Below are 13,529 nucleotides of genomic sequence, written 5' to 3' on the forward strand. Positions count from 1 at the left end.
GGCAAGTTATTAATTACACTTTGTATGGTGAAGCCTAGTGGTTAAGAGCATCAGGCCAGTAAAGGAAAGGTCACTGGTTAGAATTTTGCCATTCTGCCCTTGAGCAAGGCAGTTAATCCACAACAACAACTGTTCCATGGGCACCGGTGACGTGGACGTCGATTAAGGCAGCCCCCCGCACCTCTCTAATTCAGAGGGGTTGGGTTAAATGCAGAAGACACATTTCGGTTGAATGCATTCAGTTGTGCAACTGACTAGGTATGCCTTTTCCCTTTCCCAATACACCCAGTAACTACAAAGATAAAGGCGTCCTTCCTAACTCAGTTGACCGAGAGGAAGGAAACCGCTCAGGGATTTCACGATGAGGTCAATGGTGACTTTAAAACAGTTACAGAGTTTAATGGCTGTGATGGGAGGAAACTGAGGATGGATAAGAAAATTGTAGTTCCTCCAAAATACTAAGCTAATTGACAGTGAAAAGAAGGAAGCATGTACATAATAAAAATGTTCCAAAACATGCATCCTTTTTGCAACAAGGCACTAAAGTTATACTGAAAAGAATGTGGCCAAGCAATTCACTTTCTTCCCCCTGAATAGAAACTGTTATTGTTGTGGCAAATTCAATACAACACATTACTCTGTGCCAATCTCCATATTTTAAAGCATAGTAGTGGCTGCATCGTGTTATGGGGTATGCTTGTAATCATTAAGGACTGGGGAGTTTTTCAGGATAAAAATGTAACGTAATGGAGCTAAGCACAGGCAAAATCCTAGAGGAAAATCTGGTTCAATCTGCTTTCCACCAGACACTTTGGGAAGAATTCACCTTTCAGCAGGAAAATAACCTAAAACACAAGGCCAAATCTAATCGAATAAATAATACACTGGAGTTGCTTACCAAGAAGACAGTGAATGTTCCGGAGTGGCCGAGTTACAGTTTTGACAAATCTACTGGAAAATCTATGGCAACTCCTGAAAATGGTTGTCTAGCAATGATCAACAACACATGTGACTACTTATGTAAATGAGATATTTCTGTATTTCAATACATTTGCAAAAATGTCGAAAAGCATGTTTTCACTTTCTCATTATGGGGTATTGTATGTAAATGGGTGAGAAAAAAAATATTTCATCCATTTTGAATCCAGGTGGTAAAACACAACAAAATGTGGAACAAGTCAAAGGGATATGAATGAATGAAAACTTTCTGAAAGCATCTATGGACAAAGGTCTCTCAAAACACAATATTTTCCAGACTTGTACCTAAAACAACATCATTCGTGGGGGTCAACATGTTTACTGTTGACCAATAATAATTCACATGGTCTGGCACATCAATGCATATAAATCAGTCAAGGATATTCATATTGTAACAAAATTTGGTGCACATGTTGCAAACACTGTCAAGACTCAACAAGATTCATATCGACCACATGGTGGCGCATGGGCACAAGCAAGGGCACAGAGTGATGAAATTTTGGCTAACATACTCAGGGATGATTCTAGCCCACCTACGAAATATCTCAGACACCACTGGCCTGATTTTGACTAAACGATGTTGACTAAACGTCTTGTCATAGAGATCCATCATTTACAAAATTACACTGAGTGGCCCAACGGGGGCTCTGCATCATTCGTGGGGGACAACATGTTTACTGTTGCCTTGTTTTTTATTAACTTTGTAAACATTGTCTTATTGTGGTTATTCTCATTGATCATTTGAGCACTGACTGATACCTGTTGAGTGAACTCTGTATTGTTGCAATACAATTAATTAGTGCTGTGGTGGGATAGTGGACAGTTCAGTGGAGGATGTTTTTATGTTTTGTTTGTTTGTTTTGCTCTTGAATGTGATTTGACCTTGTTACCTTTTGGATTATAAAAGTTTCAACCAATCTAGCTGTTTTCATTAGTGGTTAGGCAGACCAATGGTTGGTCAGATACACTTGCATTGTTGGGCTATAGTATCATTATAGGTCATGACCTAAGTACTATTGCTGGGGTTCTCAAACGTTTCCTTTCTGAGGCCCACTACTTAGTTAGATTTATATTATGGTTCTTCTGTTTCATCTCTGCTTTTTCAGGGACCCCTGTAAACAACTCCTTTGGGCCCCCTATTGAGAACCACTCAATAGACATATTTTTTAGGCTATGAAATGCCTAATGATAGCCTAGTGACAGTGACAAAGTTCAAAGTAACATTCACACAAGATGATTGTGAGAGTAAAATCCAAATCAGTCAGGAACGTCACACCAAGGGTAGATGATGTCATTCATATATCATTACTTTGAAAGTATGGATGGGATGGGGAGAGCTTACATTTGTATTATCACTGCGCATGGCCAATTCCCAAACTAGCCTCTCCCTCTACGACGCTTCAGTCTGCCCTCACATTCTGCGCTTGCGTATTATCAACCTAGCGGCTGCAGAGTAGGGAGAATCGGTGGGAGTTAGCTAGGTGTGTAATGGCGGCTTCGGTGTTGCTGTCTGCGGAGAACACCGGACCGACTTTTGCGGTCGGCAATTCTGGAGTGGTCGGGTCTCCCGGTAATGGAGTAGGGGCACCGGGTCCTGCGTCTTGGAATCGGTCTCTGGACAGGGCATTAGACGAAGCCTCGGCAACTGGTTGTCTCAACCTCAGCGGCAGGAAACTGAAGGAGTTCCCGAGGAGCGTCGCCAACCACGACCTCACAGACACAACTCGGGCCGGTGAGTGGGGATCGAGACTCGCGCAGTAGAATATATGGAAATGTTTATAATAAACCCGAACAGGCACTTCGACGATGGCTGTGGGTATCTAGCTAGCCAGCATAGGCTCGAAAATAGACTTGTTTTGACTTGGAGTAGCTACCAAGTCAGCCTGCTAGCTAACGTCACGACACTGTCCGGCCAACATTAGCAAGCTAGCTGACGTTAGCCAGCCAGCTAGCGAGGGTCCAGACGTCTCCAGACAGCGGAGTTGGTCAACACTGGTTTGAATGAGTTACATTTTCTGATGAACGATGTTGCTTGTTTTGGCTGCTAGCAAACTATTTAGCTAATTTAGTTAGCTTACTATTTGCTTTGGGAAGTTGGCAAAGTATCGCTCAACTAGCTAACGTATTAAGCATGTCGCTATGTAACAATGCTCCTGTTAATTTGGAGAGCTACTCAGCTAGCTAACGTTAGCGGTAACCTTAAGTTAGAGAACTGGCTAGCTAGACCATAACGTTAGTTATTTGACGATTGGCTAGTTACCTAAGTTATTTACTTGCCAGCCTAACTTTCGTCAGCTCATGTTTTCATATGGATGTAGTTATAACATGCTTATAACATGCTGACAATACATTCCCAGGCACACTCAAAACGTTATAATACGTGGCGCGAGAATTGACAGATTTTCACCCTCATGGAATGTGATATGACTCTTATCAAGAACCAGTTTAGTCACCATTACCTGTTTTTGCAGGTAACTCGTGGCACAGAAAATGAGGGAGGGAATGCGGTGAACTATTTGTTCTTGTTTGTGATACGATGTTCATCTTTGGCATGGTGCATTGCATCGTCCCTCGCAGCTCAAATGAGGTGGACAGTCATTTGAGGGACTGTGGCAGGCCTGGGGTTGGGCTTTGACACGATGTCGCACATTCCTGAACTCGCTCCAGGCTGTCACTAACGGCCACTAAACACACACGACATGTATAATTTGGATGGCTCATGCCATACCAGTATTTCTGGCAAATATCATTTTCCCCATTTCACGTTTTTTTCTCTGTCTCCTATGGGCATAATGAATGCAATAATTAGCCTCTTATGAGATTTTTTTTTCCTCCCCAGGACCCTTACACAGACCCCTACCCCACACACACTTGCAGGGGTTGACTCATAACCCGAAGTCCCCTCAATTATATCCATGGGCCAGGTGGCTTTAGGGTAATTAAAGTGGAACTGACATTATTTTATCAACTTAATCTTATTAAAATCGGTTCATATACACACCAAGAATAATGACACTTAAAAAAAATATATAAATATATATTTTCTGACAAGGGAGCACTTAGATATGGTCATTATCATGTTTTCATAAATTCTTACAATGTTTGGGAATTACCTATACTAAGACATTTGTGAAAATTCTATAGCAATATAGAGTGGGGAAACAGCCTTGCTTTTGGACAATGAATAGCCACTGCAGTAAATAAAACCTAATAAAAACATCTCTCTGGTCCAGCACCGTAGTCTACGCATTACCTGTGTACCATAGTAGGCTATAGTAGGCCTTTATGCAAACAAGCCATTTGCCACAGGCCTGGGATAATTCACTTCGATCTGGACTGTGTGTTTACAGGCAGTTGCAACAGCGTGACTTTAGATAATTAGAAATCATTCGCCAAAAGCTACAAAATACACCTGAATGGATTTCTGCAAATACCAGGGGAGTCCCTTACATTTGGCAACTTTACAGTCCTTTTGAACAAACAACCATGAAAAGGCAGGCTCTCTTCCTCAGTTACAGTGGGGCAAAAACGTATTTAGTCAGCCACCAATTGTGCACGTTCTCCCACGTAAAAAGATGAGAGGCCTGTAATTTTCATCATAGGTACACTTCAACTATGACAGACAAAATGAGAAAAAAAAATCCAGAAATCACATTGTAGGATTTTTTAATGAATTTATTTGCAAATTATGGTGGAAAATAGGTATTTGGTCACCTACAAACAAGCAAGATTTCTGGCTCTCACAGACCTGTAACTTCTTCTTTAAGAGGCTCCTCTGTCCTCCCCTCGTTACCTGTATTAATGGCACCTGTTTGAACTTGTTATCAGTATAAAATACATTTGTCCACAACCTCAAACAGTCACACTCCAAACTCCACTATGGCCAAGACCAAAGAGCTGTCAAAGGACACCAGAAACAAAATTGTAGACCTGCACCAGGCTGGGAAGACTGAATCTGCAATAGGTAAGCAGCTTGGTTTGAATAAATCAACTGTGGGAGCAAATATTAGGAAATGGAAGACATACAAGACCACTGATAATCTCCCATGATCTGGGGCTCCACGCAAGATCTCACCCTGTGGGGTAAAAATTATCACAAGAACGGTGAGCAAAAATCCCAGAACCACATGGGGGGACCTAGTGAATGACATGCAGAGAGCTGGGACCAAAGTAACCAAGCCTACCATCAGTAACACACTACGCCGCCAGGGACTCAAATCCTGCAGTGCCAGACGTGTCCCCCTGCTTAAGCTAGTACATGTCCAGGCCCATCTGAAGTTTGCTAGAGAGCATTTGGATGATCCAGAAGAAGATTGGGAGAATGTCATATGGTCAGTTGAAACCAAAAAATAACTTTTTGGTAAAAACTCAACTCGTCATGTTTGTAGGACAAAGAATGCTGAGTTGCATCCAAAGAACACCATACCTACTGTGAAGCATGGGGGTGGAAACATCATGCTTTGGGGCTGTTTTTCTGCAAAGGGACCAGAACGACTGATCCGTGTAAAGGAAAGAATGAATGGGGCCATGTATTGTGAGATTTTGAGTGAAAACCTCCTTCCATCAGCAAGGGCATTGAAGATGAAACGTGGCTGGGTCTTTCAGCATGACAATGATCCCAAACACACCGCCCTGGCAATGAAGGAGTGGCATCGTAAGAAGCATTTCAAGGTCCTGGAGTGGCCTAGCCAGTCTCCAGATCTCAACCCCATAGAAAATCTTTGGAGGGAGTTGAAAGTCAGTGTTGCCCAGCAACAGCCCCAAAACATCACTGCTCTGGAGGAGATTTGCATGGAGGAATGGGCCAAAATACCAGCAACAGTGTGTGAAAACCTTGTTAAGACTTACAGAAAACGTTTGACCTCTGTCATTGCCAACAAAGGGTATATAACAAAGTATTGAGAAACTTTTGTTATTGACCAAATACTTATTTTCCACCATAATTTGCAAATAAATAAATTAAAAATCCTCTACAATGTGATTTTCTGGATTTTTTTTCTCCCATTTTGTCTGTCATAGTTGAAGTGTACCTATGATGAAAATTACAGGCCTCATCTTTTTACGTGGGAGAACATGCACAATTGGTGGCTGACTAAATACTTTTTTGCCCCACAGTATGTACATCCACAAGATAAAAATGAATGCTAGCCAGAGCAAGGTGTGCTAAAATCTAACGAAGTAACATCAGATAAACCCTTTCAAACTTTTTCAGCTAGTTGTCCGTCAAAATTTCACTGATGAACGATGTGGAATTGTAGCCTACGTGTCCTTCTGCAGCTTGCCTGCTCCCAAGCCAGCTGGCTAAAGTTCTTGCTAGCTAGCTACTTCGACACATGAGAGAAACCTCACTCTGACCATTTTACTCGCCCTAGATGAGTTGGTTAGGCTGTTTGTCATGAACTCTCTCGATAACATGTAAACGATTACTTTTTTGCCTATGTTTACTGACATCGGTCATATTCAGTGGGTGTTGTGCATTTGTAAATTCATCAGTTATTCTGTGTTCTGGCACTCAGTGCTCTGAAATTGGAGTAGCGAGCTCGATAGCCAGAGTGAATTTGCAAACAAGATGCTAGCTAACTGGAAAAGTCTTTCAAGTTCTTCCTAGCTAACCAAATGACTCTTGCATCTCTAGCTGTGTATAGCCACAGAAAAACGATATCACTTGCCCACTCCTCCAATGACAAGACATCTTCCTAGTAGCTCCAGAACCAGTCAAAAGTTTGGATACACCTACTCATTCTTTATTTTTACTATTTCCAACATTATAGAATAATCGTGAAGACATCAAAACTTTGAAATAACACATGGAATCATGTAGTAACCAAAAAAGGGTTAAACATATCAAAATATATATTATATTTGAGATTCTTTAAAGTAGCCACCCTTTGCCTTGATGACAGCATTGTACACTCTTGGTATTATCTCAACCATCTTTGTGAATTAGTCACCTGGAATGAATTTCAATTAACAGGTGTGTCTTGTTTATTTGTGGAATTTCTTTCCTTAATGCTTTTGAGCCAATCAGTTGTGTTGTGACAAGGCAGGGGTGTTATACAGAAGATAGCCCTATTTGGTAAAAGACCAAGTCCACATTATAGCAAGATCAGTCCAAATAAGCAAAGAGAAACAAAAGTACATCATTACTTAAAGGCATAAAGGTCAGTCAATATGGAACATTTCAAGAGCTTTGAACGTTTCTTCAAGTGCAGTTGCAAAAACCATCAAGCACTATGATGAAGCTGGCTCTCATGAGGACCGCCACAGGAAAGGAAGACCTAGAGCCAAGTTAATTCGTTACCAGCCTCAGATGGGCTCTGTGTTCTTAGCTTGGTACATAAATAGATACGCTAGCCTATTAGACACATTATTACTGACTTGTGATAATTTCCCTTGCTAGTCAGATTTAATTTATATTCCCAGCCTTAATTACTTTCATCCGTTTTTATCCAAAATATTGAGTCAGTGAAACTCAAACTGTGAATCCCGAATGGAGGCAGTAAGCAATGTACCGGGCCAGCTTTGATTTAGTGTACGTCATGGAATGTTGAGTCAAATAGAACCTTCAGTACCAGTCAATAGTTTCGACACAGCTACTCATTCAAGGGTTTTTCTTTATTTTTACTATTTCCTACATTGTAGAATAATAGTGAAGACATCAAAACTATGAAATAACACATATGGAATCATGTAGTAACCAAAAGTGTTAAACATATCAAAATATATTTATTTGAGATTCTTCAAAGTAGCCACCCTTTGCCTTGATGACAGCTTTGCACACTCTTGGCGTTCTCTCAACCAGCTTCACCTGTAATTATTTTCCAACAATCTTGAAGGAGTTCCACATATGCTGAGCACTTGTTGGATGCTTTTCCATCACTCTGCTGTCTAACTCATCCCTAACCATCTCAATTGGGTTGAGGTTAGTGGATTGTGGAGGCAAGGTCATCTGATGCAGCACCATCACACTCCTTGGTTAAATAGCCCTTACACAGCCTGAAGGTGTGTTTTGGGTCATTATCCTGATGAAAAACAAATGATAGTCCCACAGCGCAAAGATGTGTATCGCTGCAGAATGCTGTGGTAGCCATGCTGTTTAAGTGTGCCTTGAATTCTAAATAAATCACTGACAGTGTCACCAGCGAAGCACCATTACTTCTCCATGCTTCACGATAGGAACCACACATGCGGAGATCATCCGTTAACCTACTCTGCTCTCACAAAGAAACAAAAATCTCAAATTTGGAGGACCGATATCCACCGTTCTAATTGCTCATGTTTCTTGGCCCAAGCAAGTCTCTTCTTCTTATTGGTGTCCTTTAGTAGTGGTTTCTTTGCAGCAATTCGACCATGAAGGCCTGATTCACCCAGTTTCTGAACAGTTGATGTTGAGATGTCTTACTTGGGCTCCCGAGTGCCGTCTAAGGCACTGCATCTCAGTGCAAGAGGCGATACTACAGTCCCTGGTTCGAATCCAGGCTGAATCACATCCGGTTGTGATTGGGAGTTCCATAGGGCGGTGCACAATTGGCCCGGGTTTGGCCGGGGTAGGCTGTCATTGTAAATAAGAATTTGATCTTAAACGACTTGCCTAGTTAAATAAAGGTTAAAAAATATATTTTTTGTTGGACTCAAACATTTATTTGGGCAGCAATCTGAGGTGCAGTTAACTCAAATAAACTTATCCTCTGCAGCACAGGTAACTCTGGGTCTTCCCTTCCTGTGGCGGCCATCATGATAGCCAGTTTCACCATAGGGCTTAATGGATTTTGCGACTGTGCTTGAAGAAACTTAAATTTCCCGGATTGATTGACCTTCGTCTTAAAATAATGCTGGACTTTCATTTCTCTTTGCTTATCTGAGCTGATCTTACCATAAAATTGACTTGGTCTTTTACCAAATAGGGTCATCTTCTTTATACCATTCCATTTGTGAAATATATTTCCTTCTTAATGCATTTGAGCCAATCAGTTGTGACATGGTAGAACTTTTAACAAGGCACACCTTTGAATTGAAATTAATTCCAGGTGACTACCTCATGAAGCTGGTTGAGAGAATGCCAAGAGCTGTCATCAAGGCAAAGGGTGGCGACTTTGAAGAATCTAAAATATAATTTGATTTGTTTCACACTTTTTTTTTAGTTGCTGCTTGATTCCATGTGTTATTTCATAGTTTTGATGTCTAAACTAATATTCTACAATGTAGAACATAGTACAAATTAAGCAACGCCCTGGAATGAGTAGGTGTCCATACTTTTGACTGGTACTGTATTTGTAAAACCTCTTTATAAAGTGTGTTTTGTAGCGTAAACTATGAATTTGATATTTTTGACTGATATTATGATTCTGTTTCATATATGCAAAGTAGTTAAAATGCTGTCAGTTCCACTTTTATAGCCAAAAGAGAAAACAATACCTTTTAAACAAACCAGAAATGTTTTGTTCTTGTGCAATTTATATCTATAGGCTTTTCTTAGGCTATATTTAACGTAAAAAAAATTATCTGGCATTAGTGCGTACATCTCTAAGCTTTAGGGCCTATAACCGTGCGCATGTTAAATAACCTACACACCAAATGCTTTGGGGAACAGCAGATAAAGTGAACATCGTCCACGTCGGAAAATAATCTGAGTTTAATTGAAAAACAGTAACGTTGCAAAATGGAGAGTTGAAAGTAAAGAGAAGGGAGGGACAGAAATTGTTTGGGAAAGTAGTAAAAGAGGATGATGCCAGTCCCAGCTATCTTACATGTGATGATTGTGAGGAGCTATACAAATTTGACAGTCACAAGACCGGGACTTCAAATAGGCCTATGGCAGTAGCCTGCTGTTCAGAGGTTAAATGGAGTCTGAAATCTGGACACGGACTGTAGGTCTATAACCTCTCACAGCCTTAATATTAACTCCTGTAGAATTAACCATTTATTGCAGTAAAATTATACACCAAATGTAGATAAGATTGGGACTTGGGAACAAGAGGTCGACCGATTATGATTTTTCAATACCGATACCGATTGGAGAACCCCAAAAAATCTGATTACCGGTTAATCGGACGATTTTATAAAACAAAAATCGGCCGATTTTTATACCATTTGTATTTCATATACCTTTGACTATTGGATGTTCTTATAGGCACTTTATTATTGCCAGTGTAACAGTATAGCTTCCATCCCTCTCCTCGCCCCTACCTGGGCTCGAACCAGGAACACATCGACAACAGCCACCCTCGAACCAGCTTTACCCATCGCTCCACAAAAGCTGCAGCCCTTGCAGAGCAAGGGGAACAACTACTCCAAGTAGTGACGTTTGAAACGCTATTAGCGCGCACCCCGCTAACTAGCTAGCCATTTCACACAGGTTACACCAGCCTAATCTCGGGAGTTGATAGGCTTGAAGTTATAAACAGCGCTGTGCTGGTGAAGAGCTGCTGGCAAAACACACGAAAGTGCTGTTTGAATGAATGCTTACGAGCCTGCTGCTGCCTACCATCTCTGTCAGACTGCTCTAACAAATATAAAATCATAAACTTAATTATAACATAATAACACACAGAAATACGAGCCTTTGGTCATTAATATGGTCCAATCTGGAAACTATATATTACGAAAACAAAATGTTTATTTCAGTGAAATACGGAACCGTTCGGTATTTTATATAACGGGTGGCATCCCTAAGTCTAAATATTGTTGTTACATTGTACAACCTTCAATGTTATGTCATAATTAAGTAAAATGGGAGCTTGGGAAGTTGAGTCTTAATTTGATCAAATTACACTTGTGTGAAACTCACTGTTTGCCAGCTATATATCTCATAACTATTAAGTTAATTATCTAAGATGTGCCAAATGCATTCTCTCCAGCTGGGTTTTGCTAATGTTTGCTCAGTGGCTAACGTGAGCTTGCAAGATCAAGCTTCCTGGTAACGGCAGCAGAGACATACCCCTCCTGGATTGAGATCGCTGCTGCCTAATATTTGTTTTGTGCGTGCTGCAAACTGTGTTTTGAGATACTTCATAACTTTGAGTTGGGTTGTCTGTCCTTGTAGTGAATGTTTGCATGCTCTCGTTAGCAATTGCCTAGCATCTGCTGAGAATACCTTAGTACTTCTTAGCATTTTGTTAGCATTCTGGTAAGGGATGTTTTTTGGCCTTTTATTTATTTGAAATTAAATTGCACCCCTTGTGTGCACTACCGGTAATACCGTAAATCCCAGGATGGCACAGGCACGGTATGAAGATATGGAAATCTGGTTAACACCCAACCAGTAGCGGTTATTTGCATAACCTTATTTCTATTACAGCATGTTGGATGACTCATTCCATTCACCCAGTTCAATGTAATAATGACAGGTTTAGGCTACTACATGATATTCAAATTTTCCCTATACCTATCATGAGGTTGCTACAACCAAGCATATGAAAAGTTTACAATGTAGGTGCACACAGGTCGAGAGAAATTTGAAATGACACATGGACAGACGGTGACATTCAATACCGTCTTGCACACACTTCCCTGCATCTAGCTGATATAGGGTGTAATCATTAGTCCAACAGTTGTAAATGAGAGTTTCTATTGGACAAATTCAGGTATGTTTATCCCTGTTTTGTTCTGTTTGCTTCTGTTTAAGAAACGTTTTTCAACAGGAACAGTGGAATGAATACACCCCTGATCACAAGCAAAGCATCTATGCACTCTCCTCCTCAACTCTTCGCTTGTGGACTTCAATGCACAACACATCAACTGTATGTGACCAGGCTCAAAACCCTTTCCAAGCCAAACCATATCATAACTTCAGCACACAGCCTACATCGTTGTAACCATATTAGCTAAAGTAATGTCTTAGTCAACATAGCTAATAGCACTAAAGTGTTAGTCAACCCATACAATCATGCTGTGACAGTGTAGTCAGTAAACAGTTACACTGGCATGCCCCGGTGGCAATAAATTAGGAAAACCAAAAGCTTACCTTGACTTGGAAGAGTTCCAGTGTTGTGTTGAATAGTCATATCCAACTAGCTAACATGGCATCCCCCTGTTTGAGCAGGGTGTTTCAGTAGGCTGAACTAGTTAGCTGTTTTTTTTTCTCACTTTCAATCCCTCTATTTCTCTCTTGCTTCTTCTTAATTTTGGAAGAAATTAATTAGTTCAAAACTGTTCAATGAGTGATCTCTTTTGAGTCAACTACTCACCACAATTTGCACACTGCAGTACTAGCTAGCTGTAGCTTATCCTTCAGTACTAGATCAATTCTCTTATTGTTTGATTGGGTGGACAAGATGTTAGTTCATGCTGCAAGAGCTCTGATAGGCTGGAGGACGTCCTCCGGAAGTTGTCATAATTACTGTGTAAGTCTGGAAGGGGGTGGGAACCATTAGCCTCCTAGGTTTCGTATTGAATTCAATGTACCCAGAGGAGGACAGAAGCTAGCTGTCCTCCGGCTACACCATGGTGCTACCCTACAGAGTGCTGTTGAGGCCACTGGTAGATCTTCTTTGCAAAATAGTGTTTTTCATTATTTGGTGGCTTGATTATATTTAGAATAGTTGTATCTTTTATTTAATGTTTTACAATACATAAAAAAAGAAAAAAATGATGGTCCTCCCCTTCCTCCACTGCACCCAACCCTAGTATGTTCTACATTTTGGGAGATGAAACATAAAAAAGGTATTGTTAGAAAGGTTTAGTTCAAGTCTACGATATGTCTTTTTGGTGTCAGAATGGCCTACCTGTTGGACCAAACCTAAAATGTAAATAGCTAGTTTAAATGGCTCGTTGTCAGAGAGGAAGAAGTCAGCTTTCGTCTTTGTTGTTGAGAGGCAGGAGGCGCTTGGTGTCTGCGAGTCGGAAGGTGCTCACAGCACAAAATGAGAGAAGGAGACAAGGCCAAAAAGACGGAACGCTTATAAAAATGCAGTAGAAGCATTTGGAACATGCCGCTAAAACATGCGTTCAAATGAATTTGATATATTGCCATCCCTAACTGTATAGAGAGAGCGAGACAGAGGGGGTATACATGTCCTTGTCTGACTAAGTCTGTAATGCTCTTGCCTGGGCGCTCCACTGATCAGTGTTGTCTGTGTGCACTGACTGAGGAATTGGAGCGTAGTCAATGCAGTGTGTATGTGCCCTGCCAGTTTGGCGATGCTTGGGGGCTACATCCAGACACAGTTCACACTGCCAGACCCTTACAAAGGAAAAGAGGAAAACGGAGATCGAGAGTGAGACCTGACTTGGTTAACTTGGCAGAGGCCTCTCTTGTTGTTCTCTCTCCCTCTGTTTTGTTCCGCCAGACCCATGTCTCTGTGGCCAGTCCACACCCGGTTATCTAAGGCAGGAGCTCACTGGAAGAAATTAAAGGGGAACTGCACCCACTCATTTGGTATAGTTTCTTTTGGCTTTCTCAAGAAATGCTGGCTGCCGTGACAAGCCAAACGTGAGTTGGCTTGGGGTTGTGATTTGTCAGTGTTTCTTTGGTGAATACTTGCCACCACCAAGACACACCCAGTATTCATATAAAGAGTAGGCTACCCTGTAAATTAGTCGTATTTAAAAAG

General features: G+C 41.0%; 1 protein-coding gene across 2 annotated transcripts in view; it reads left to right on the forward strand.

The window, feature by feature from the left end:
- Positions 1–2,380: 2,380 nt before the first annotated feature.
- The window catches only part of LOC110507330 (DISP complex protein LRCH3-like), an 82,781-nt gene continuing 71,632 nt past the window's right edge, over positions 2,381–13,529 (forward strand). Inside the window, exon 1 of one of the 2 annotated variants that reach the window (XM_036965677.1) lies at positions 2,381–2,710. In XM_036965677.1, coding sequence (XP_036821572.1) covers positions 2,467–2,710 — 244 coding nt within the window. In that variant the 5' untranslated portion in view covers positions 2,381–2,466. The remainder of the gene's footprint in view (positions 2,711–13,529) is intronic. The other variant, XM_036965678.1, reaches the window with a different exon arrangement.

The sequence above is a fragment of the Oncorhynchus mykiss genome, chromosome 27 (genome assembly GCF_013265735.2).
Source record: "Oncorhynchus mykiss isolate Arlee chromosome 27, USDA_OmykA_1.1, whole genome shotgun sequence".
In the NCBI taxonomy this organism is placed as follows: domain Eukaryota; kingdom Metazoa; phylum Chordata; class Actinopteri; order Salmoniformes; family Salmonidae; genus Oncorhynchus; species Oncorhynchus mykiss.